The sequence below is a fragment of the Lagopus muta genome, chromosome 5 (assembly GCF_023343835.1).
Source record: "Lagopus muta isolate bLagMut1 chromosome 5, bLagMut1 primary, whole genome shotgun sequence".
Taxonomy (NCBI): Eukaryota; Metazoa; Chordata; class Aves; order Galliformes; family Phasianidae; genus Lagopus; species Lagopus muta.
Genome location: NC_064437.1, coordinates 8151607 through 8176022, shown reverse-complemented (window position 1 = coordinate 8176022; position 24416 = coordinate 8151607). Strand labels below are relative to the sequence as shown.

General features: G+C 48.2%; 2 protein-coding genes across 2 annotated transcripts; both read left to right on the top strand.

Moving 5' to 3' along the window:
• The first annotated feature begins 1037 nt into the window (after positions 1 to 1037).
• Positions 1038 to 9658, top strand: LOC125693904 (cytochrome P450 4B1-like). The gene is made up of 12 exons (XM_048946372.1): positions 1038 to 1372; positions 4254 to 4398; positions 5060 to 5104; positions 5414 to 5541; positions 6246 to 6370; positions 6696 to 6847; positions 7298 to 7404; positions 7803 to 7993; positions 8272 to 8405; positions 8497 to 8561; positions 8936 to 9018; positions 9172 to 9658. The coding sequence occupies exons 1-12, from the start codon at positions 1193 to 1195 to the stop codon at positions 9338 to 9340; spliced, it is 1524 nt and encodes a 507-aa protein (XP_048802329.1). The 5' UTR covers positions 1038 to 1192; the 3' UTR covers positions 9341 to 9658.
• A 6442-nt stretch (positions 9659 to 16100) lies between these two features.
• LOC125693755 (cytochrome P450 4A6-like) lies at positions 16101 to 23365 on the top strand. The gene is made up of 12 exons (XM_048946009.1): positions 16101 to 16429; positions 16595 to 16736; positions 18531 to 18575; positions 18843 to 18970; positions 19344 to 19456; positions 19551 to 19702; positions 19883 to 19989; positions 20741 to 20931; positions 21275 to 21408; positions 21850 to 21914; positions 22381 to 22463; positions 22693 to 23365. Exons 1-12 carry the CDS (start codon positions 16244 to 16246, stop codon positions 22859 to 22861), a joined length of 1515 nt encoding a protein of 504 aa, XP_048801966.1. The 5' UTR covers positions 16101 to 16243; the 3' UTR covers positions 22862 to 23365.
• The last annotated feature ends 1051 nt before the right edge of the window (positions 23366 to 24416 follow it).

The window sequence follows — 24416 nt, the reverse complement described above, 5'->3', positions numbered from 1 at the left end:
AGGATTGTTCAGTCTGGAGAAGAGGAGGCTCAGGGGAGACCTCATTGCACTCTACAACTTCCTGAAGGGAGGTTGTGGTGCAAAAGGGTCTGGCCTCTTCTCCCAGGCAAATAGTAGGACCCGAGGAAATGGCAAGAAGTTATACCAGAGGAGGTTTAGGTTGGATATTAGGAGAAACTTTTTCTCTCAGAGGGTGGTCAGGCACTGGAATGGCCTGCCCAGGGAGGTGGTGGAGTCGCCATCCCTGGCAGTGTTCAAGAGGCGCCTGGATGAGGAGCTACGAGAGATGGTTTAGTAGCTTGTGGCACTGATAGGAATGGGAGGGTGGTTGGACTAGATGATCTTGCAGGTCGTTTCCAACCTTGTGATTCTGTGTGTGTGATTCTGTGTGTGTGTGAAAGAAGGTTGTGATGAGGTGGACATCAGCCTCTTCTCCCACGTAACTGTGAGAGGATGAGAGGTGAAGTTCTGGTTGTATAGAAGGAAAATTTCCTTCTGAGAAAGAGCAGTGATGCAGTGGCACAGCTGCACAGGCAGGTCACCGTCCCTGGAGGTGCCCCAGAACCGTGACGATGTGGCACTGAGGGACGCGGACAGTGGTTAGACTTGGTGTTCTCAGAGGACTTTCCCAACCTTAATGATTCTATGTTTCTCTGTACTAAACAATCCCAGTTCTGCACAGCATCCCCACATGTCCGCCCCTGGTGCCCGTTGTTTGTCCCCATGAAGCCACACAGGAGCGGTCCCCAAAGCCTGGTGGTACCACTGTGTGCAAATTGCTGCAGGAACACCCGGCCATCGCTCAGCCCACGGCTTTGGGCATTGCTTTCTGTCTGTGACTTGCCCTGTGACGGAATTTGTCCATCCCTTGCCAAGCTCACTATGGAGAATGCACGTCCACATTTTGTCCCAAGGGTTTTCAAGCTACAGCTTAAAATTACAGCTCAGGTCGCATAGGAAGTCACACGATCCCCGGCAGCTCCGTGCTTTTCCCCTCCTCCCTCAGTGCCCAGCACCGCCCGCGCTCCTCCTCCCGTTCTGCCCGATCCCCGGCGCCGGGCAGGGCTGGATGCTCCGCTCTCAATAAGCGCTGCCGTGATTCGGCGGCCGCTCGGACCGCGAGCCCGGCCCCTCCGCCCTGCATTAGCCGCCGGCGGGGATAAGAGCGCCGGTGCCCGCGGGTACCGCAAGGATGAAGGCGTCCTGGTTCGGCGTGGATGTGGCTCGGGTGCTGCACTTAGTCGCCGTCTTCTGCCTGACATGCGTGCTGCTGAAGGCCATCCAGCTGTACCACCGGCGGCGGGAGCTGCTGCGGGCTCTGTCCGCCTTCCCTGGGCACCCGACGCACTGGCTGCTCGGACACGTTCAGGAGGTGCGGCGGGGCGAGGGTGGGCTCTGCGGGAGGAGGTGACGCGTGGGGGTGATGTGTGAGAGGACCGTTTTCTCCCCGTGCCTTTTCTCTGCTGGGAGCGGCGTGTGGATGCGATGGGAAAAGATGCAATAGGTTGGCAAGGAGAGGAGACGGGATTTAAGGCTTTATGAGGTTGATTTGACATCTTGGCTAACTACACACATGTATATGAAAAAAAAGTCATGCTTGGAGTGCATGGCTGTACCTCAAGCTATGCATTTTTCCATGCAGATCAGCTTGGCTGTTGGTTGCTGGCAGCTTTGTGAGCTGGGCAGTGTGAAAGGCTTTTTAATTAAAGCAAAAATGGAAAAGCTTTTGAATTTGTGCTGGAAGCACTCAAAGCCCCATCCAGCCTGGCCTTGAGCAGCCTGTTCTAGTGGAATGCATCCTGGCCCTGATGGTCTTTAAGATCACTTCCACCCCAAGCTGTGCTGTGATTCTAAAAGCATGCTGACCCCTCAACTGGGTTCTGCTGATCCCCTGCCCTGGCACATTAAATAACAAGCAACCCAAAGAGCAAGGCAGAAAAATTGGTGAAAAGGTTCAGCCAGACAGAAGACTCTTGGGTGACCACATCCACGCTGCAGTCTCTGTGTCTGACAGTACGAATGAGCTCTTGGCAATACAAGCATGAGGCCAGGCCAATTTGGGGGGGTTGTTGCAGTGCCAGTTAGACTTTAAAACTGCAATTAAGCAAAGCATGTTCATCAGATTCTCAGCTGTGCCAGATTATACTGGGGTGGAACTCTTTGGTGCTGATCACTGGCACCCAGCGATTGTCAGGTTGTTTTTAGTTTACCTTTCACCTTGGACAAAGGTAACCTTTTATGTTGGGCATGCTTCTGTTGTTGAAGGAGAGTTCTGTTAGTTTTACTCAGAGCTGCTAAGTTTGCTAGAAGCCAGCAGTTGTGAGCCAGGAAGGAAGCTGTCAGTGCTTCATTCAGGACAAGTGCTGAAAGTAACATCTGTAGGTGTCTTGATGGAGGATATCTAGCAGCTGTATTCAGGAGAGCACTGAGAGCTCCTATTTCCATCTAGCTCTGTCTCACTGCAGTACCATGGCTATTAAAACCCAGAGCATTGGTTCCTGGCCACCCTTCCTCATGGGCTCAGCTCCTGGAGAGCAGAAGGAGGTGGCCCAGGAGGGCTCAGTCCCTCAGCAGCCTCTCATGTGCATCTTGCCTGTTTCAGCATCCGGTGGAGGATGCTTATTTTTGACCCAGACTGGGGCAGCTCAGTGCTCAGATTTCAGCTCCTGTATTTCCTCTGCTTCATTTGTTATCAGTATGTGGTCATTAAATGTCCCCTTAGGCACCTCTTCCCAGATGCTTTTAATGCTGGATCCATTCCAAAGCTTGCATTTCGATGTGAGATCATGCTATTGCTTATCTTCCTTAGAAGAGATGGGGTTATACTTTCCTCTCAAAACACCCAAGGGAGGAAGAAATAGAAGTGCTGTTTTGTATTTTTTTGTTGTTGTTGCAGTTGTTTTTTTTTTACCCAAAGCCTCGTGTCTGGAACTCTGGTAAAGAAGCAGGAGCTGTCAGTGGATGTTCCTCTCTGTCTTTCTTTGATAACCACAGCAGAACTAGAGGTCATGACCTTAGGTTTCTCCAGGGGAGGTTCAGGTTAGATATTAGGAAAAATATCTTTTCAGAAAGAGAGGTGATGCAGTGGCACAGCTGTCCAGGGAGGTGGTGGGGTCACCGTCCCTGGAGGTGTCCAAGAACCATGGGGTTGTGGCACTGAGGGATGTGGTCAGGGCATGTTGGGGTGAGGCTGAACTGGATGATCTCCAACCTCAGTGATTCTTCAATAACCTCTCCTTGCACATGTACTCATTTGCCTTCTGCTCTGGGATTACTCCCTGTGGCATAGATCAAACTGGGGCCAATGCTCTAAAGGTGCAGTGACTGTTGCTGGCTCTTAAGCCATCTGGAAAAGCCAAGTACAGTGAGACTTATTGCTGCCCCAGTTTCTTCCAGCATGTTTATGTTTTCTGTTATTGCACCAACAGGAGGAAACAGAGGCACCATGCCAAGTCCCCTCTCTGCTGACATTGTCTAAAGTATAGCCTGGTGGGGGCTTGGCTGCTGCCGGACCCTGTGGGACAATGCTGGGACACAAATACCCACTTGAGAAATGCCAGCCAAGCAAACAGCTGAGCCAAGAGAAGTCAGCACTAAGGGAACTGAGCAAACATTCACTCAATTCAGTAAATAGAGTGACATTTCAGTTCATTTCTGTGCTGCTATCAAATTTGTTGCACTTCAGCAGCTATCTTTTCAGCCCTAGCTCACCAAAATCCTTCCCTCTGCATTGTCATAGCTGGACTAGGTTTGTGCACGAGTTAGCAGCTTTGGCAGAGCAGTTTTTGTTTAAAGAAAAGGCAATTTGTACATGTGGACTTTTTGGTCTCTGCTTGTGACTCTTTGCACTAACCCATCTAACCAGTTTGTTGCTTGTTGCCTGTTTTATATACAGTAAAATTGGCTGTAAAAGCAATAAAACAATCACTGCTTTCAAAGAGGGAAGTGCCGACTACCATTGCTACAAGTATCAACATCCATGCGTGCAGCAATAAGCAGTGTGCACTTCTGCCCATAAGGGTGTTCTCCTTGACTAAGATCAATTGATAAGGAATAATTATTTTATATGATGGTTGAAAGTAATAAGCACCTTTACTTCTCCTGCCCTGCAAACCTAGGGCAGCTCCTTGTTGATGATAGCTTGGCTTTGTGAAACACAAAGACCTTCAGCTTTTGAAAACAGCTGCTAAGGAGATTTTGTGTTTTCACCAAACCTGAGCGTTCTGTCTCTTCTCCCTTCTCCACAACTACAGTTTCTCAGTGAAGAAGAAATTCTGGAAAAGACAGAGGCCTGGGCACTGAAGTACCAATATGCCCACCCTGTCTGGTTCGGGAGTTTCTCAGCTTTCCTGGTGGTCTCCAACCCTGAATATGCCAAAGCCATTTTTGCCAGAGGAGGTAAGAGGCAGTGGTTCAACTGTGGAGCAGCAGCCACGGACTGCAGCTTTCCCATGCCAGGATGGCAATTCTCAGCAAGGCAAGGTGTCACAAACAGGTTGTATTAGAGAAACCAACTTTGGGTTATTTTACAGAGAGAACTGGCTGCTGTGTGCTCCAGGCGTGCAGCTGCATGGCCCACTGAGGGCTGCAAGGGACCAAGGGTCCTCGAAATCTACTAGCAGATCTATCTTCATTGAGTCCTCCTTGAAAAGCTCCCTTCTCAGAGCCTAATCTCAGCAAGGAGAAGGCAGCTCAGAGCTTTGGTGTTGGCTCAGTCCCATTGAGCCATTGCTTTGGTGAATCCAGTGAGAAAGGTGCTCAACAGCGAGTCTGAGAGGGTTAATCATTTACCCTGCAACATGCCCATTTGACTTTGGACTACCAGTACTTTTGTTTACTCCAGTCTGAGCATCTGCATTTATACGTTGTCTCACAACTAGGCCCAACAGTATTTTGCTGTGAAATAGTGGTCAGTTCTGCAAGGGTGCCACTAGTTCAGTTTCATATCCAACCAAAAGCAATACCCCAGGGTGAGCTTTCAGGTGCCAACCAGTGGAGTGATGCTGGTAAAATGTTTACCATTTCTTTCTCTTTCTCTTCTCCCGTCTTTCCTTTACAGATCCCAAGGATAACCTCAGCTATAAGCACCTTATCCCATGGATTGGTAGGTATTCCCAGGCCCTTGCCTACTGGGAACTGTACTGAAGTTAGTTGGGAACACGTTATAAATAAGCAGCATTGCACTTGTTCCTTCCAAAAAATGTCCTGAATTTATTCTGCTTATTGGAAAAGGTGCTAAATAATGCTAGTTTTTGTGATTTTAAATTAAAGTTCAAACATAGCCACTCATTCAAATGAGAATTGCTTATGCCTAGAGGTGACCACAACCTCTGGAAATGATCTATTGAGGCAGATCTGGTTGTGTTGTGTCTGTAGAAGCCATTCTCCTTGTTCACTGATTGTATTTCCAAAGGGAAGGGCTTGCTGATCCTCCACGGGCCCAAATGGCACCAACATCGGAAGCTCCTAACACCAGGCTTTCATTACGACGTCTTGAAGCCTTATGTAGCCCTCATGGCAGAGTCTACCAATGTGATGCTGGTAGGGGCAGTGTCTGTACCTCTCTCTGTCCTATGTTATCACCCATGATCCTGATTGTGAACACAAGAGCCTACCTGCAGTGTCCTGGCTGCTAATGCCTGCAAAGATGAGCTGTGACTTGGGCAAGGAGCTGGAGGCCAGTTGTGTCAGCCGGTTCCACTAGGTGGCAATCTGTACCAAAGACAAAATTCCATCCACATAAGCACCGCTCCCAGCCTGGTTTCATGCTGTGAGAGTTCAGGTGCATCCGTGCTCCTTTCTCTTTTCCCTTTCTCAGCTTTTTGGTCACCAGTTCCTTATAGTTCCAGAAGGAAAGAGGATCCAAAGTAATTTTGCAGCACTTATGATTTCTCTTAGGATACCCTGTGGGAAGAATTGAGCAAGAGCCTCCTATACTTTATGCTGAAAAACATAGTGGAACAGAAATCATGAGATGCAGGAAAAGCCTTGATTGGAAGCTTGCATCCTAGGCACTACAGTCATATGTTCTTGAGAGATAAAGAAAAAAGAGGCTGGGGAAACCTGGTGCCAGCACACATTGTTCTGGCTGCTGGTTCCCTTCAATGGACTTTTGACTGCAATTAAGAGATCCTCTTAACTTCTCCTTTCCTTCAGGACACATCCCATGCTGAGCACTTGCTTAATGGGAAGGTGAGTGCAGAACTGTGCTTTGCATTCTCATTTCTGTCTCCTTTCCCCACTAGGATAAGTGGGAAAAGGTGATCACAAATGGGAAACCAGTGGAGCTCTTTCAGCATGTCAGCTTGATGACTCTCGACAGCATCATGAAATGTGCCTTCAGCTACCACAGCGACTGCCAAACCAACAGGTCAGTGCCCAAGCCCTGGCTGAAAGTTTGCAGCTCAGAGAGAAAGCAGGCAAACTGCTTGTCGAAACACACCCAAATTTAGGCTTTGACCTAAATAAACCTGACTCAAATTGCAGGGTCTGTTGGGCAAGCACTTGCTCAGTAGTAGTGCAGCAGCCTTCTTACAGAAGGCTTGCAGAAGCCTTCCTGATGCCATTATTCCTTAATACTTGGTTAGTCGCTCCTGATGAACCCCAGTGAGGCTGGGGACGGAGCAGACTCAGGCTGGTACATAGTGCCCTCCCAGTGTATGCAGCTCTGTGAATAGGGATTCCCTTCTTTCCAGGCAAAACACCTACATCCAGGCTGTCTATGACCTGTGCCAGATGGTACACCAGCGACTCCGCATCTTTCCCTACCACAATGACTTCATTTACTGGCTCAGCCCCCACGGATATCGGTTCAGGAAGATTTGCCAGCTTGCTCACGACCACACAGGTATGCATTGTCATTATCCTCTCCCAAAGTTTTCATATAGGGTGTCTGAAAGAGCCTTCAAGGAACAGACGTGACGAAAGTGCTATGTCTGCCTCATCTGCTGTCTCCAGCCTCTGGCCCAAAGAAACCCATCCAGAGCTGAGAATCAGGCATCCCCATGGGAGCTCTGTACATGAGTTACCTCCTTGCCCATACTATGATCCTGCAGACCAAGTGAGCTGTGGTGGACAACTAAGTTTGTGGAAAGGAATCTGCTATTGCAACAACAGCCACGTGTATGTCACTTATTGTCATACTCCTGAAAAAGCAGAACTACCTGCACGTAGAAATACACATCAGTGCATTAGGAGCAGGAAGGAAGCCACCTTCTTGGCCAGCTTTGTGTTCAGGAGGTGATTTCCAGACTCAGCATCTCCTGCCCTGCTGAGTCTTCAGCTCTTATTTACACAGACAAAGTGATCCAGGAGCGAAAGGAGTCCCTTAAAGATGAACAGGAGTTTGAGAAGATCAAGCAGAAGAGGCATTTGGACTTCCTGGACATTCTGCTCTGCGCCAAGGTGAGCAATGAGATGCATGCCTCATCACAGCTGAAGAGGACACATGCCATAGGGAGCAAAATCCAGTCCCTGTGGCAGTGCCACAAACTCACAGACATCCCTGGGGGCATTGTTTTACATCAGCTGAAGGCATCATGCCCAGCCCTACCCAGATGAGGAAGAATGGAGATGTCCCAGTGTTCAACCACTGAGATGCTGGCACTGTCTGGGAAGGCAACCTGGAGAAGGATTTCACGGTCTTAATATAAGGGAGACAAAGGGTTTTACAAGCAAAAAAAAAAAAAAAAAGTGGCCCTAAGTTCAGTCTATGGAGAGAATTATTCAAGGCCATCATCACCTCCCTTTGCAATGTCCCCTCCTGAGTTAAATGGGACCACTGAAGATGTCTCTGTTTTTAGGATGAGACCGGAGCTGGCTTGTCTGATGAAGACCTGCGTGCTGAAGTGGACACGTTCATGTTCGAGGGGCATGACACCACAGCCAGTGGGCTTTCATGGGTCCTGTACTGCCTGGCATCACACCCTGAGCACCAGGCACGGTGCAGGGAGGAGATCCAGAACATCCTGGGCAGTCGGAACACCATTCAGTGGTAAAGCTGCACATTTCCCCATTGCAATCATTCCTAAGTGAGCAATGCCTTCAAGCCCTGGGAGCTGGAGTGTTAAGGGATTGCTTTTTTCCAGATAGCTGCATGCATGTTGTAGCCGTGGCTTTTTGTTTCATCATGATGTGTTTCATCATGTTGTCCATAATCTTGCTGAATGGCTATTCATGTTGCATGCAACAGCCCATGCTCCCTCCATGCCCCAGTCATTGCAAGGGGGGAGCAGGAGGGCACTTGCAGCTCAGCATCCCCTGCCTCTGCAGGGAAGACCTGGGGAAAATGACCTACAGCACCATGTGCATCAAGGAGAGCCTTCGCCTCTACCCTCCAGTGCCTGGTGTGTCCCGGCAGCTCAGCAAGCCCATCACCTTCCATGATGGTCGCACCGTGCCAGAAGGTCTGTGGATTCTGATTCTGCTCGACATTACAGCAGTAAAATTGTGTGTCTGTGCCACTGAGCCTTTTTCTTCTCCTCAACTACTTTACAGGCACTGTCACTGCAATAAGCATTTATCTCATTCACCGAAATCCCTCGGTGTGGAAGGATCCTTCGGTAAGTTTTGGTTCTCAAACAGTGGCATTTGTGCTGCCTCTGCATTGGGTGTAGCAATTAAATGCCTCAGGAAGCTTCTTGTAGTAGCAGGCATGAAGATGATTTTGCTTAGCTTGTAGGTGAAGAATTAAATTGCATCCGTGCACCACAGTTTCTTAGTTATAATCATTGCTCTGCCTGATTTGTGCTGGCTGTGCTGCTCCTTGGAAGCCAAGGGAGTCTGGCATACGAGTTCCAGTTCATCTCAAAGTCCATCTTCTCTCCAGTGGAGTTGTTCAGAAATTATGGAGTGTTGCACTTCTGAGGGTACCAATCACAGTACCTTTGCTCCTTAAATAACTGTTTCTTTCTTGCTGTACATACTTCATTCCCAGGTGTTTGACCCACTGCGGTTTTCTCCAGAGAATGTATCTGGCAGGCACTCTCACGCCTTTCTGCCTTTTGCTGCTGGATTGAGGTAAAACACTGGGCATGGGAAGAGCAGTGGGATGCAGAAATCCATGTCCCTGGAATGCTTAGCCCAATGGAGCATGTGCCAAGGGCTCCTCCCTCCACCCCCCTCGGTTGTCCCCTGCTCGTGTCCCCTGGGTGATTGCTGTCTTTATGTCAGGAACTGCATTGGGCAGCAGTTTGCCATGACTGAGATGAAGGTGGCCCTGGCACTGATCCTGCTCCGCTTCGAGCTGTCCCCTGACCTCACCAATCCCCCCCGTAAGATACCTCAGATCATCCTTCGCTCCAAGAATGGCATTCACTTGTACTTAAAGAAAATCCATTGATGCTGGAAAATGGCCTGACCATCAGTGGGAGGGACCAAACAGACTGGGATGAAATGTTTGCTTGGGATACAAGGTTCACAGCAGCTCAGGATACGAGGATTCCTCCGCTCCTGCATGGCTGCCAGCAGCCAAATTTGTCCCTGTGGGCACCCCAGTGCCTGCAGGTCAGCTCAGGGCTGATCTCACCTCACCTCTCTTCTCTCTCTCTCTATGCCTGATTGCACTCAATGCACTGGTTACAGCTTGGGCTTGGAACTTTTGCTCAAGCTGCAAAATATGATGTAATTTTTGCATTAATAAACCATTGATTCCTGTTAACAGCTGCTGTATTGAGTTTGGATTGCTAATGCTCACCAGCTCAGTCTCACCAGCCAACCCAGCATCTCATAGAATCATTAAGGTTGGAAAAAGACCTCTAAGATCATCCAATCATCAACCCATCCCTACCATGCCCTTTGATTGTATCCCTCAGTGCCACAACTCCACAGTTTCTGAACACCTCCAGGGATGGAGACCCCACCACCTACCTGAGCAGCTGTGCCAGCACATCAACATTCTTTCCAAGACAATATTTTTTTTCCCTAATATCCAACCCGAACCAATGTTTTACAGAGGTTGTTAAGCATGGGACTGAAAGGTCCTCAGTTTACTGCTGATGGGGGATGATGGAATAGAGAGAATACTTATTAAAAAAATCCACGTGTTATGAAACTTGGAGAGTCTGCAAGCAATTTGAAGGGTGGTATTAAGATATGAAATAATCTCGATAAATTGGAGAAGGTGCTCAGGTGGTTAGGATGCAGCTCTGTAAGGGCACACACAAAGCACAACAGATGCAGGCATTGCACAAAACCTCAAAGCAGATGGCTGGCTGTGCAGCAGCCTCTCCAAAAATGTATTTTGAAGAGATAGAGGACCATAACAGTAATGTGAATCAGTAATATCCTCCTATTGTAATCAAAGCAAACACCAAACCTGGATACACAAATACAAATATTTCTCCAAAACCTTCCCTTGCATCTCCTTTCACTAAATGAAATGAGTGTCCTTCAGCTCTATTCTGAGATTCAAGCATAAGGGCAATTGCATTTACTGCAGAATGTACCTTGCCAATGTATTCTGAAGTACAAAATGAGAAAAATTTTTGATCAAAATAACTGAAGCCACCAGAACCAAACAACATATGTTTTTGTATTGGATGGAGAGGGGACAGAACAAGGACAGCTAACCCAAACCTGCCAAAGGGATATTCTGTACCCTATAACATTGTGCTCAGCAGTAAAATTGGGGGAGCTGGCTGGGTAAAATGGCCATTGCTAAGGGACTGCTGGGCACTGGTCAACTGTTGGCAGGCATTGTGCATCACTTGTTTTGCTGTTTTTATTATTATCTTTTTTTTTCTTGTTTTCTTTCTTACTGAACTGTTCTCATCTCAGCCCACAAGTTCTGCACTTTTCAATTTTCTCCCCCATCCCACTGTAGGATGTCTGTGAAAGGGAGCGAGCCATGGGCTCACCTTCCAGTGTGTGATTTCTGAGAGCGCCACCCCCCGCCCCAGGTAACTTCCCTTGCTTGATATTAAGATACTTGACAGTAATAAAGAGACTCGTTCACATGAGATTTTATAACCTGGAACAATGCCATAAAGACAGCCGAGCTCTAGATACAGAGAGGTTGCCTCATTCTTCAATCCTACTTTTTGCCAAAACTGTAATTGCAGAGATGATGAACTGACCTTGGACTGCCTGATTCAGTCTTTTAGATAACTAATTTAACTGGCTCTCAAGAGATGGGCTCTGCTGAGTGCAGTAGGGTATGTATTCATTAGACTCCTTTCATTGCTACAGTTCAACAACCCCATCTCTCATTAACCCACATCAGCCTATTGGTATCACCTTCTCACCAAGCACAGAGGGTGCCACGTTGTCCCCAGGGGATGCGGTCCCTGCACAGGACCCACGTGGCTCTCACTGCAAACCTGATATCAGGTGCTACCAGCAGTTCCCATCCAACCCCCACTGGGATTTTAAACTGGGAGCAGCCTGTAAATTAAATAAATATTGCAGCATAGTTGTAAGACAGCTGTATTAAATGCTTCCAGACATAAATTCACCCTAGAGATGTGTGTGGTCAGATGGGATCCAGACAGCTCACATTACTCTGCGACACTTGCTGGTCTCTTTCCATCATATCCTCATATATCATGTGTTAGGAAGCCTGAAATGTTATTTCTGTTGGCAACACAACTACATCTCATCTGTCAGCACTAAGCACTACAGGAATACACAGGGACAGATGGCTCAGGTTCTTCTTCCTACCTGAATAAACACAGGCACACCCAGGGAAGCAGCTGCTGCAATGTCAATTTCAGGGGCAAAATACTAATTTGCCACCTACATTTCACCTGTTTGACAGAGCAGCCCTTCTGCAGTAGATTGAGATCCAATCTGAGGATTGGAGGCTTGCTGATGTGACTCCCATCTACAAGAAGGGCCGTAAGGAGGATCCGGGGAACTACAGGCCTGTCAGCCTGACATCAGTGCCAGGGAAGGTCATGGAACAAATCCTCCTGGGAGAGATCACACAGCTTGTCCACGGGATCAGGCCCAGCCAGCATGGGTTTATGAAAGGCAGGTCGTGTTTGACCAACCTCATCTCCTTCTACGACTGGGTGACCAAACTGGTAGATGAGGGAAAGGCAGTTGATGTAGTCTACCTAGACTTCAGCAAAGCCTTTGACATGGTCTCACGCAGTATCCTTCTGCGGAAACTGGCTGCCCGTGGCTTGGACAGTTTTACCCTCCGTTGGATAAGAAACTGGCTGGAGGGCCGTGCTCAACGGGTGGTGGTCAATGGAGTGAAGTCCAGCTGGAGACCTGTGACAAGTGGTGTCCCCCAGGGGTCGGTACTGGGGCCCATCCTGTTTAATATCTTCATTGATGACTTAGATGAAGGGATTGAGTGTACCCTGAGTAAGTTTGCAGATGACACCAAGTTGGGAGGTTGTGTCGATCTGCCTGAGGGCAGGGAGGCCCTGCAGAGGGATCTAGGTAAGCTGGATCGCTGGGCTGAGATGAATGGGATGAAGTTTAACAAGGCCAAGTGTTGGGTTCTGCACTTTGGCCACAACAACCCCATGCAGTGTTACAGGCTTGGGGATGAGTGGTTGGATGATTGTGAAGAGGAAAGGGACCTTGGGGTGTTGGTTGATGCTCGGCTGAACATGAGCCGACAGTGTGCCCAAGTGGCCAAGAGGGCCAACGGCATCCTGGCCTGCATTAGAAATAGTGTGGCCAGCAGGAGCAGGGAGGTGAGCATCCCCCTGTACTCAGCACTGGTGAGGCTGCACCTCGAGTACTGTGTTCAGTTTTGGGCCCCTCACTACAAGAAAGACATTGAGGCCCTGGAGCGTGTCCAGAGAAGGGCAACGAAACTGGTGAGGGGTCTGGAGCACAAGTCTTATGAGGAGCGGCTGAAGGAGCTGGGATTGTTCAGTCTGGAGAAGAGGAGGCTCAGGGGAGACCTCATTGCACTCTACAACTTCCTGAAGGGAGGTTGTGGTGCAAAAAGGTCTGGCCTCTTCTCCCAGGCAAATGGTAGGACCCGAGGAAATGGCCAGAAGTTATACCAGAGGAGGTTTAGGTTGGATATTAGGAGAAACTTTTTCTCTCAGAGGGCGGTCAGGCACTGGAATGGCTGCCCAGGGAGGTGGTGGAGTCGCCATCCCTGGCAGTGTTCAAGAGGCGCCTGGATGAGGAGCTACGAGAGGTGGTTTAGTAGCTTGTGGCACTGATAGGAATGGGAGGGTGGTTGGACTGGATGATCTTGCAGGTCGTTTCCAACCTGGTGATTCTGTGATGCACCAAGTCATCACTTCTCCTGAGGTGTCTATATTAAGTGAGAAGACTCCCTAAACCCAAGAGCAACTTTCATAGCTTGAAGTCCCCATAAATGAAGCTTTAGTCACTCTGCTCTGTCTTCCCTATCAGCTGAAGGCTCTTCTTTCACTTGACCTTCAAGACAACCCAAGTATCCTTGACTCCACGCTCAGCCGTTGATACTGGTTATTTAATAACTACCAGGGAACCAGATGGGTAAAAATCCACCTTGCTCAGTTACCCATGATCAAACACAGATTCCAGGGACTTTGTCCCAGTGTGACTTTCTAGGAAATTATAGTTTAGTCTGACTCCATACCAGTGATTCCCCAGACAGGTCCCTCCAAATCACCCAAGACTCCACCCTGAGTCTTAGGTGATTTCTCTACCTATTTTATGTCTATTTTATAGGGGATTGCAGGTCCAGATCAGTCACTCTGGTAATGGGATAGGTGTCATAGGACACCCCAAAACAGCTCCATTGATACTGCCAGCAGCTCAGCCCCCATCTCTCTCTTCATCCCTTACACAACCCTGGCAAGGCACCCAACTTCTCTGCATGTGCTACAGGTCTTCAGCACAAATGACCCACAGAAGCCATCCCACTGCCCTCAGCCCCTTTCTCTCTCCCATCCATGGTCATGCGTAAGGCCAGAGGAGAGGCTGAATGCTGATGGGTTGTTTCCTAGAGGGACTCTGAACAAGACTGAAAGCTTTTTTAAAAACGGGTGAGAAGTAAAAACACCTGAAGGAGAAATAGAGTCCACGATACACTGGAGGTTGGGAATGGGATCTCCTGTAGCATGCACTGCTTGAACTTCAAGTTTAACCCCAAGAATCATGACAGATCTGTCCAAATCCTCTCTGTGATTTCATCTGGTTTCCCAGCCAGCTTGCCAATCAGCACACAATGCTTCCTCTCCTAATTACCTACTAATCACAACATTGAAGATGATGGAGGATGATCATAGGAAGAACTGGAGGTGCTGTGTGGTAGAGAGAAGATGCATCTTCCACAGCCATGAAACCTCTGGAGTTGGTCACTCCTGCTCAGGAGCATGAGAGCAAATAGAATCTCTTCTGCTTGGGCTATGGATGAATGTAGGATGAATTCCTTCCCTAAAGAATGCCTGAGCTGACATACTGCAATCTTTGGCCTCCTGAGCAACTTCCCACTCTCTGGATGTTTGCACAAATCCATCTAGGGATAAGATGATACACTGAGCATCATGAAGCTGGCCAGGTGTGTGAAAACACTCTGCTCTGTCATGGAAGTTATCCTGTCATAGAAGTTATCCAAGCCAACAGTTTAATCCTCAGCTTTGCCTTACAAGAAGTATTGGTGTTTTCTTTAAATTTCAGAATAGTTGGTTGATGTGGCTCTAATAATTTACCAGGCTCTGGGTCAATACAGCATGTCAGCAATGACGCAGAGCAGAAAGCACAATGACAAATACCAGCCAGGGGATGAGCCTCCTTTTTTCTCCTAGCCTGAAGAACAACAGGCACCATCTTAAAGGAGTTCCAGGGGTGCAGCTCTCTGCAATACATCTTCCCATCTTGCTATCAAGAATCCAGTTAGCTTGAGTTATCCCAGCACATTTTATAGGGAAATGCTGAAGATTCGTGGTGTTGCATACAACACCAGAAGACAAGCAAGAATGTGAGTAGCCCAGGAACAGATGTAGAGTAGCTCATAAATGTGACATCTTTCAAGTCAGAGCAAAAGTGCCCCCCTCAGGCTTATCCTATAAGCTCTCACAAGGGGTGGATAGCTCTGAGGAATAAATGAAACTGCCCGTACCAAGGGCACTCGTTGCAATCATTAACAAACAGCTCACAAGCCAGCTGAGGGAAAAGTTACCCTGTTTACTAGCCTTCAAATATTATCATGGAGTCAAGTAATACCCAGAGAATGAGACTTGTGGGATATTTTCTTACAAACTTTCTGTCCCAAATGTTTAAACATTCTAACTAGGGCTGTGTGCATTCAGTAAAGTGATTCTACCAGCAGAAAACATGGGTTTCAATTGGCTATGTTCTAAGCCAGACTAAATAATAAAGGAAGGTGTCCATCCATCCAAAGACCCTTGTTTTGGAGACGTGTTAAGTCAAAGAGAAACACCCACACAACTCAGAATCCTCAGTGTCCAGCAGCTGATGACCCGTCTGATCCTCATAATATCCAAACACCCAAATGGGAAGTTATTTCAGCCCATCTGGGATCCCTGACTTTGCAGTACACCTAGAAATCAGCCAAAAGTAGCAAATTTTCAGCCCAAGCCCTCCCGCAGTCCTGCAGGCAGGGAAAGGAAGACTCACCAGAACTGTAGAGGGAACACCATTGTATTATCACCCCTTCCCTTCAGGTTAGATGTCCCTCAGTGTTACTGCAGCTCTTTTTGCTGCTCTCCCACTCTTTGATTTACGTATTGACAGAGTCAACTCTTCTAGACAATGCTTTTGTCTCCTGGCTCATCTATATAGGACCGCTTGGAAAGCATGATCCCTTGTCTGCTGGTCAGGTTTTGGCTGTTCCTTTGATTACAGTCCAGGTGTGTTGTTACAGTCACTAAGAGCACCGTTTTTACAGCTGAGGGTGGCTGGATCAGTCCAACAGAATTAGTCTGTTTGCTTCTCACCTTGTGTGGGTGCACTGGGGACTACCAGCACTGATCTTTCATCTACCTGGGTATATGTGAAGGTGTCAGAGCTGGAGTTCTGTGCTGCTGCAAGCATTTTCGCTCAGTGTTGGGATGTAACAACCTTTAGAAAAAGTAAATATTTACAGAGTGTTTGCTAACAAGCCATTTCTGTCCATCCAGGTTATTGCAAGTGGGTAAAAGGGTCAACAGGGAGTGTAGGAATTCTGGCTATTGGTCAAGCTGACACATTGCTTACTGGTACACTTCTGCTATAAAACTCATCCAGACCTTGCATCAGCAGCAATTGGCCAGCTCTGCTGCAGGAACTGTAGAAAAGAAGCAGAACAAGGCAGTGTTGGGCACCCCAGACTCAGGCCAGCATGGTGTCTCTCCTGGACAACATAGCCAGACCTTCTGCTGTCATTCTGCAGCTGTGTGTGGTGCTTGGTGTCATCTTTGTCCTACTGAAAGTGGTCAAATTCTACAAGGAGAGGAGGAAGATCCTCAAAGCCCTGGAAGCATTTCCTGGTCCCCCAGCACATTGGCTCTATGGCCACAACCGTCTGGTAAGGACAGAACTGGGGTGGTTTTGTGCCAGCAGCTGCTCTCTCTGTTACCCAGGAGGAGACAACTTGCATGTGGTTTCATAGGAAGATAAATTTAGCATCTGCTCTCCCTGCACATTCTTGTTTTTCTGCCTGAATTCAGTTTTTGCTTCGCTATCATTGCAGATAACTGGTGACAAAATGTTAAGTCTGGTAGTGTCACTGGGAGAAGAATACCCATATGCCTTTCCCAGATGGTTTGGACCAGTGCTGCCATCTCTAGTAATCCACCATCCTGAATATGCCAAGACTATACTTGGACGAGGGGGTAATTCTCTTCACTTGGGTTTGGGGATTACAGTCCTTCACTCTTCCCTGGGAAGCCTGTCCTCCTACACCATCAGCCACCACAATATTTATGCTTTCTGGTAAATGCAGGAACGTGCATGATCGGGCACAGCAATTCAAAAGACATCTGAAGACTTTCTCTCTGCTCCTTTTTGTAGAGTTGTTTGTGCTTGGTGGGTTCTCAAGAACTTACGTTCATTCTTCTCAGCTTTGAGATTTGTCACAGTTGTTTATTTTCCACACATATTCTTACCCAGTTTTTCCCTTGTTCACTGAGATCATAGACGTAGAAATCACTTTTAAATTCTACCTCTAGTGTTTCTTGGAAACAAGACTGATTCTACAAGGGCAGCTCCTAAAATAATGCCTCCTATTTTATTATGTTGGCCCATACAATCAGAAGAGGATGTTGGTGGTACGGCAGTAGAGGCTGAACCTTCCCAACTACATTTCATTACATTTTGTTGCCATACAACAGATGGCAAAGTAGAGAGGCAGCATGAAAAAACTGAGTTTGACACAGAAGTGTGTGTACAGAAAGGAAAGGTGTGTCACTGAATTCCTGAATACAGAAAAAAATGGCACCTGTTGACATTCACTGATGCTTGCTGAATGTTTGTGGAGAACAAACAGTGGATGTGAGCACAGTGAGCTGAGTGGTGCATTTCAGCAGTGGTGACAGCAATGTGAAAGACAAGCCACATTCTGGATGGCCATGCACAGCTGTCACTCCGTGACATTTAGGCTGTCTCAATCAATTCATCTTTGGATTGCAACCAGGGAGCTGCATACAGAGCTGAATATTAGCTTCAATGCGTTGGGAACTATGGTGGAAATGTTGGATTATTATAAAATGTGCTGACCTCTGAGTCTATATTATAAAGTTTACACCATGTTGGTCCCATGAGCAATTGCACAGGAACAGAAAGAATGCCATATGCAAGTTTGTCAGCATCTATTGAACAAAAAAAGAGGCTGAAGGTGTTAGTTTTCTGAATCACATCATTACCACTGACAAGACATGGTCTCACAGCTACAAGCCCAAGTCACCACAGCAGTCCATGGAGTGGCAATTGACAACAAGTGAATTCCCCATCAAAGAAAACGTTCAAGATGCAGCCCTCAGTGGGTACAGTGATGTGCATTGTCCTTTGCAATAGGAAAGAAGAGATCCTTCTGGTTTTCCCAGAATCCAAACTACTACTGCTTTATCACGACGCTATGCTGAAGGGTTGAACTCTGAGAAGAGGACAACCTTTCTCTTGTAACACTACAATAATAGGCCATATGCCTGTTTGAAGAGTGTACAAGAGGGGCATGTTGCCAGTTTTGGCAGGCATTCTTCTCACACCAGTTGTGTAGTCCAGATTTGGTGCCTTCTAACTTCCATCCGTTTGGGTTGATTGGGCTGATGAGAACCAATCATGTCATCCTGGCAGCTGTGAAAAAGTGGGCCACCTCCATTGGTGCAGATTTTTATAGGCATGGCATGCAGACTTCTTGTTCACTGTTGGCAAAAATGCACAGCCAATGGTGGTGACAGAGTTGAAAAATACTGATTTGTATCTGAGAATTTGCTCTATCAAATAGTGTTATTTTGCTCTTTGTAGCTATTACAGTTTCCATGGAAATAAATAGGAGGCATTACTTTTGGAGCAACCTGTGTACATTGTGATAAAGAGGAGGGATTTTACTGGCGATTTATCCTGAATTTTCTTGATACGTTGAATTCATTAGCCACTTATGCTGTTCTGGTCTTTGCTTCGTTTTACAGATCCCAAGCCTCCTGTACCTTATCACTTCTTAATTCCATGGATTGGTGAGTAATTTCTTCCATTAACCCTAGCAGCCACGTCACACATTTCATTACTCTCATCTTCATTTCACCTTTTTCCATCCTAAAACCAGAGTACACAAGCAGGTGGATTAGGCTGTGAGGATTAGCACTGGAGTTGTCCCCATCACTGAGCAGCATGTCTTCCCCCCAGGCCCTGCACGTCACCTGCTGCTTGGCCATGAGCTGCAGTGAGGCTGCTGGAGTTTTGAGCAGAGTGGAGTAGCTGATGGCTTTTTCTGGTGTCTACAGGCAAAGGGTTGCTGATCTTGGGTGGAACCAAATGGTTTCAGCATCGGAAGTTGCTCACTCCAGCGTTTCATTATGATGTGCTGAAATCTTACGTACCCCTGATGTCAGAATCGGTCAAAGTGATGTTGGTAAGAGAAGGGAAGAGACTTAGACGGTTCCTAGAGCCCTGTCATTTGGGGGGGACTCTTTTTTTAAGTTTTCTTTTTAGTTTTGTTTCTCTGAAATTGCTTCCTCTGGCTGTTGCATTTATTCTTTCGGCTGCTTCCCAATGAAATCAATATAGTTGAATATCTGTTCATAGCCCAGCAATGGTAAACACAGAAAAAAAAAATGCAAAGAATGGCTTGGTTATGTTCACAGGATATGCAGTGAATTAGGGCCTCTTTTCTTGGAGAAAATAATTAGCTGTGTGGATTGAGACAGGGACAGGAACCATGACCTGATACTGTGGCCGAGTCTGCTCTGGAAGTCTGTCTCTCCTCACACTTTCTCCACCACTAGGATAAATGGGAGAAGAAGAAGTCAGTAGAGCTCTTTGAAAACGTCAGCCTGATGGCACTGGACAGCATCATGAAATGTGCCTTCAGCTACAGCACCAACTGCCAGACTCAGAGGTCAGCACACAGACTTCCCAATTCTGGGACAACGAGTGCCCCCATTTACTCCACTAGCACTGCTAACACCAACTCTGACCTCGGCCTCTTACAGCAACTCAGATGCTTACATCAAAGCCGTTTTTGACCTGGGCTCCCTCATAAACAAGAGAATACAGAATTTCTCCTACCAAGATGCCTTCTATGACCTGACTCGCAGCAGCAGGGAGTTTCAGGACGCCTGCAGGCGGGCCCATGCCCACACAGGTATTTCTGCTCCTTGCTCTCCCAGCTGCACCTCTTGCACATTCACATGGGGAGCAGCTCAGTGGGGTTACCACAAGCACTGGTCAGAAAGTTACAAATTAAACAGGGTGTAAGAGGCTGAACAAACAGTTGTGAGCTCTCTGGCAGGATGCATCTAACACTGATCATTTTTCCACGCAGATAAAGTAATACAAGAAAGAAAGATATTGCTCTCCAATGAGAAGGAGCTAGACAAGATCTTGAAGAAGAGACACCTGGATTTTCTGGACATTCTTCTTTGTACCAAGGTGAAAGTTTGAAATAATCCCGTCAGACACCATAGATTCCATGGCACAAGGGTTGAACCAGCATCCCTTTTTCCTAGCCTGGGGAATGGTGGACAGAAAGGAAAGGTAATAAAGATGTGTGAGATGCAGTGACTGAACATAAATAGCTCAGAATTTCACTTTCCTGTTCATTTCCATCAAGTACGTTCCTATTTTGAAAGGTGTGGGCTATCAGAAACCTGAAGAAAGACCTTTGGGGAGGTTACAAGGAGCTTGCCTTGGCTGCAGTCCTCTCAGGAGGTTTTGCTCCTCCCCTTCTGTAGTTTTACCTTCACAGATGTCTTCAGGAACTCTAGATAGAGTTTCTGCCATTTGGTGCTGAGAATGAAGACACTTTGCTCACTGCTCTTTGTAGGGCTTCTGCTTTCTTGTGTGCCACCATCTTAAACAAAAGCAAAAACAAAGCAAAAAAACTACTGCAAAATGTAATGGGGGAACAAATGGGTTGTCCTGCAGCAGGCTGTCCTGCCAAAGGGCCAGGAGCTAGTATTGCAGTAAAACCCAGCTCTGTTGACTGCAGAGTCAGCAACCAGCAGCTCTGTTCTCACATATACTGGATTTAATTTCTACTGGCTTAGTTCTTGATATACAGGGAGATACAAGAGAAACCAAACCAGGTCCTTCTTCCTCAACATCTAGGGCTGTTTTAACACCCAGCAGAGCTAGCCCAATTAATGAGAGCATGCAAATGATACGTTCTCCTCTTTGCTAGGATGAGAATGGAGTTGGCCTGTCTGATGAGGACCTGCGTGCTGAGGTGGACACATTCATGTTTGAGGGGCACGACACTACAGCCAGCGGGATCTCATGGCTCCTGTACAGCATGGCATTGCACCCCGAGCACCAGGCACGGTGCAGGGAGGAGATCCAGGGGATTGTGGGGAAACGGGATACCATTGAGTGGTGAGCTAGCAGTTCTGAGTTCTTTACCTGAAGCTTTCTTCAGTAGAGGTAATTGCCGTAAGTTGTGCCAGAGAAGGGGCTCAGGTTGGATATCAGGAATAAATTTTTCTCCAAAAGAGCAGCGATGCAGTGGCACAGGCTGCACAGGGAGGTGATGGGGTCACTGTCCCTGGAGGTGTTCCAGAACCATGGGGATGTAGTACTGAAGGACGTGGTCAGTGGGCACGGTGGGGACGGATTGGGCTCGATGACCTTAAAAGTCTTGTTTGCAACACTAATGATGTAATATCTCATGTCCCCATTGCTGCCAACAAACACAGCCTGAGCCCTGGTTTGCTTTCAGGGAGGACCTGGGGAAGATGACATACAGCACCATGTGCATCAAGGAGAGTTTGCGCATGTTCCCACCAGTCCCTGCAGTGTCCCGAAGGCTCTCCAAACCTGTCACGTTTCCTGATGGGCGCAGCTTACCTGAAGGTCTGTGTTCATCCTTCCTGCTGCTGTCCATCACAAGGGCGGAGGGGCTGGTTGGGGAGCTTCCAGTTTTACTTCTCTCTCCAAAAGGCTGCACAAAGCCACCACACTCACTGAGCCTGGAAGGGTTACTGGCGAGGGCCCAGGCACATGCAACAGGGCACCAGGTGTTCAGAGCTCAGAGCGGACCTGCAAATGCTGATCATGTCCAAGAGTAGGGGTTCACCCACCAGTACCAGAGTGGGGCCCAGCTTTGAGACCATTATTTCCTCCATGGGAAGGATTCAGAGCTGACCCATGTGGACAGGCTTGGAAATGTTTCTGCCTAATCTTCTGTCACAGCCCCTGCAGAGGCCAGGGAAGGAGAACATCCTCCAAACACTCTTGGTCTTCACTCTTCATATGATGAGTATTTTCACATCATGAGTATTTTCTCAATTCCAGGTTCCCAGGTTTCGTTGAACATATTTGGTATTCACAGGAACAGGGATGTGTGGGAAGATCCTGAGGTATGTCACCTTCACAGCAAGAACGGGGAGATGATCTCAGAGCCCAGACTGCCACTGTCTTTGAACAAGGCAGCTTGCACCTCCATGCCAAATTTTTTTGGGGGGTGGGTCTTCTTTTTGGTTTTTATTCCAGCAGTCTGTATCCAAATGTAAAGTTCAGTGATGTTACCAAACACCCCAAAGGCTTTGAAAAAGGTATACAATGGCTTGCCTTTATGCAAGGGGAAATAGAGCTACTCTTCCTGCCTTCAGCAGCTCTGATGAGATATCTCCAAGGGGAACATCAGCAAAGCCACCAGCACCCTCTTTTCATCCATCCAGTGGCTTTGCAGAGGAATGAATGAATGTCAGCTGCAGCTCTCCTGGAGCAGCAAAGGCCATTCCAGCCCTACCTTGGGCACCAGAGAACCTGGTGCCACTCATGGTTAGGCCAATGCTGACCAAATGGCCTTTGTTCCTCCCACAGGTATTTGATCCCCTGAGGTTTTCTCCTGAGAACTCAGCACACAGGCATTCACACGCTTTCCTGCCTTTCTCTGCAGGACCCAGGTAACAAATCCTTCATCCCTTTCCCTCCTTATGGGTGCGTGGGGTTGTGCTCCTGAGCCTAATCCCCTCAGCACCCCTGGGTCAAATTGGCTTGGCCATCTCAAGAAGTCTCCATGGTGGAATCCCTACTGAGCTTTGCCAGCTCTAGAGCACTTCCCACCCCCAAGGCACTGTGGATGCAAATCTCATAACTTGCAGGCTTCAATCTGAACCTTTGTCCTCTCCCCAGGAACTGCATTGGGCAGCAGTTTGCTATGAACGAGATAAAGGTGGCTCTGGCACTGACCCTGCTCCGCTTCGAGCTGTTCCCTAATGCCTGCAAGCCTCCTACCCTGACACAGCAGCTCATCCTCAAGTCCAGCAGCGGCATCCACCTGCATTTGAAAAAGATTCGCTGATCTTATGAGGTGGCACAAGCAGTTCCCAAAGACCACTCTCCTCTCAGAGTCGCCAACCTGCAGCCTTCCTGAATGCCAGGGCTGGGGAGGGCTATACCCACCAGATCCACCTTTATGTCTCATCCACACTAACCCTGCACTGAGCCCATCGTGCCCAGCAGCTTCAAGTCCCCTCCTTGCAGAAGGAAAAGCACAGCTGAGGTTTTTTGGAGGGTTAGCAGGGATCTTCTGCATTCTCCTCATCTCTAGCCTGTCCTGATGGGATTTCTATCTGAGCACCTCCACGTTAAGCTCAGGGAAGAGCCCTGCCTTGGTGAGCTGCAGGCTGGCATTGTGCCTGGCATTACATAAATGAATACCAGCAGGTTTTCCCAACCTGACACTCAACTTCCTGGAGCTGAGGGTACTTAGACACTGGATAGCCTGGAGAAAGCCCTCAGCACCACATGACCTTCATCATCCTCTAAATTGTGAATAAAGCCTTGCCGAGGTGGTCTGGGAGCATGTCCCTGGATGCTTTTGCACCTACAGTCAGTAGGAGAGGAAGAGGCCAATTGAGCCTCATTGAGAATGAGCTGCACCCATTGCTCTGCAGTGCAGGAGGGTGCAGCCCTGGCATTGCATTTCCCCAAGCCACAAATACTGAAGGAATTTTATCCCCTGAGAAGAGAGCTTGCAGCCCTTCCGTGCTACAGGACGACAAGCCCTTGCCTTGCACCATGTTAGCATTTCTGTGGTAAGGAAATAACCGCAGCAAGCTGCCTTTAAAGCAGCAGAACAAAAGCAGCGGTGGCAATGACAAAAATCCACGGGCAGAAATAAAGTATGGGTTGGTCCCAAGACTTTTCCTGTACGGGCTGAGAACTGAGCGCTCAGTACCCGAGTGAAAGGCAAAAAACCACCATCAGAAAGCGGTGCTGGAGGGGTTTAGGGGAGGGCACGGGGAGGTTCCCAATGCGCACCCCGTGAGGTTGGGGGCCGGGGGGGCGGCCGTGGGACCCCCCTTTTCACCAGCTCAGCTTGCAGGTCCGCGCAGCTCCGCTGGGTGGCACTGAAAGAACCGGGAAAAATCCAAATCTGCCCTTCTGGCTCTGAGTGCAGCACAGCCCGGTGCTGCCTATGGGCTCGCGGCAGAGTTGTTAGGGTCAGGAAGACGAGTCATTGCCTGTTCCCGACACAGCGAGCATCGAGAATAAGGCACAGGGGCTGCACGCAGATAGAAGTGCTGATGCCGTCACCCTTGCAGCACCCATGGGCTCACGCTGATCTCAGAGATCTGCCCCAGCTCTCCTCCTCCCCCCAGCTTTGAAAGAATAAAATCCCACATCCTCGAGGGGCTGAGCTCTTAGGTGCAGGGAACGATTTGGTCTTTCTGCTCTGCCACCTCCATCAGACATCTTCCCTGTAAAAAGGCTGCGCAACACAACCCCCTCCACTGACACCACTGCAAAAGCAGCACGAAGAGAGAGTGCTGGAGACCTCATCTCCCCAAACATCCTGCCAGGCAGTGACAATTCTGTGCTGCCTCCTCCCTCTCCATCCATCACCATGGATA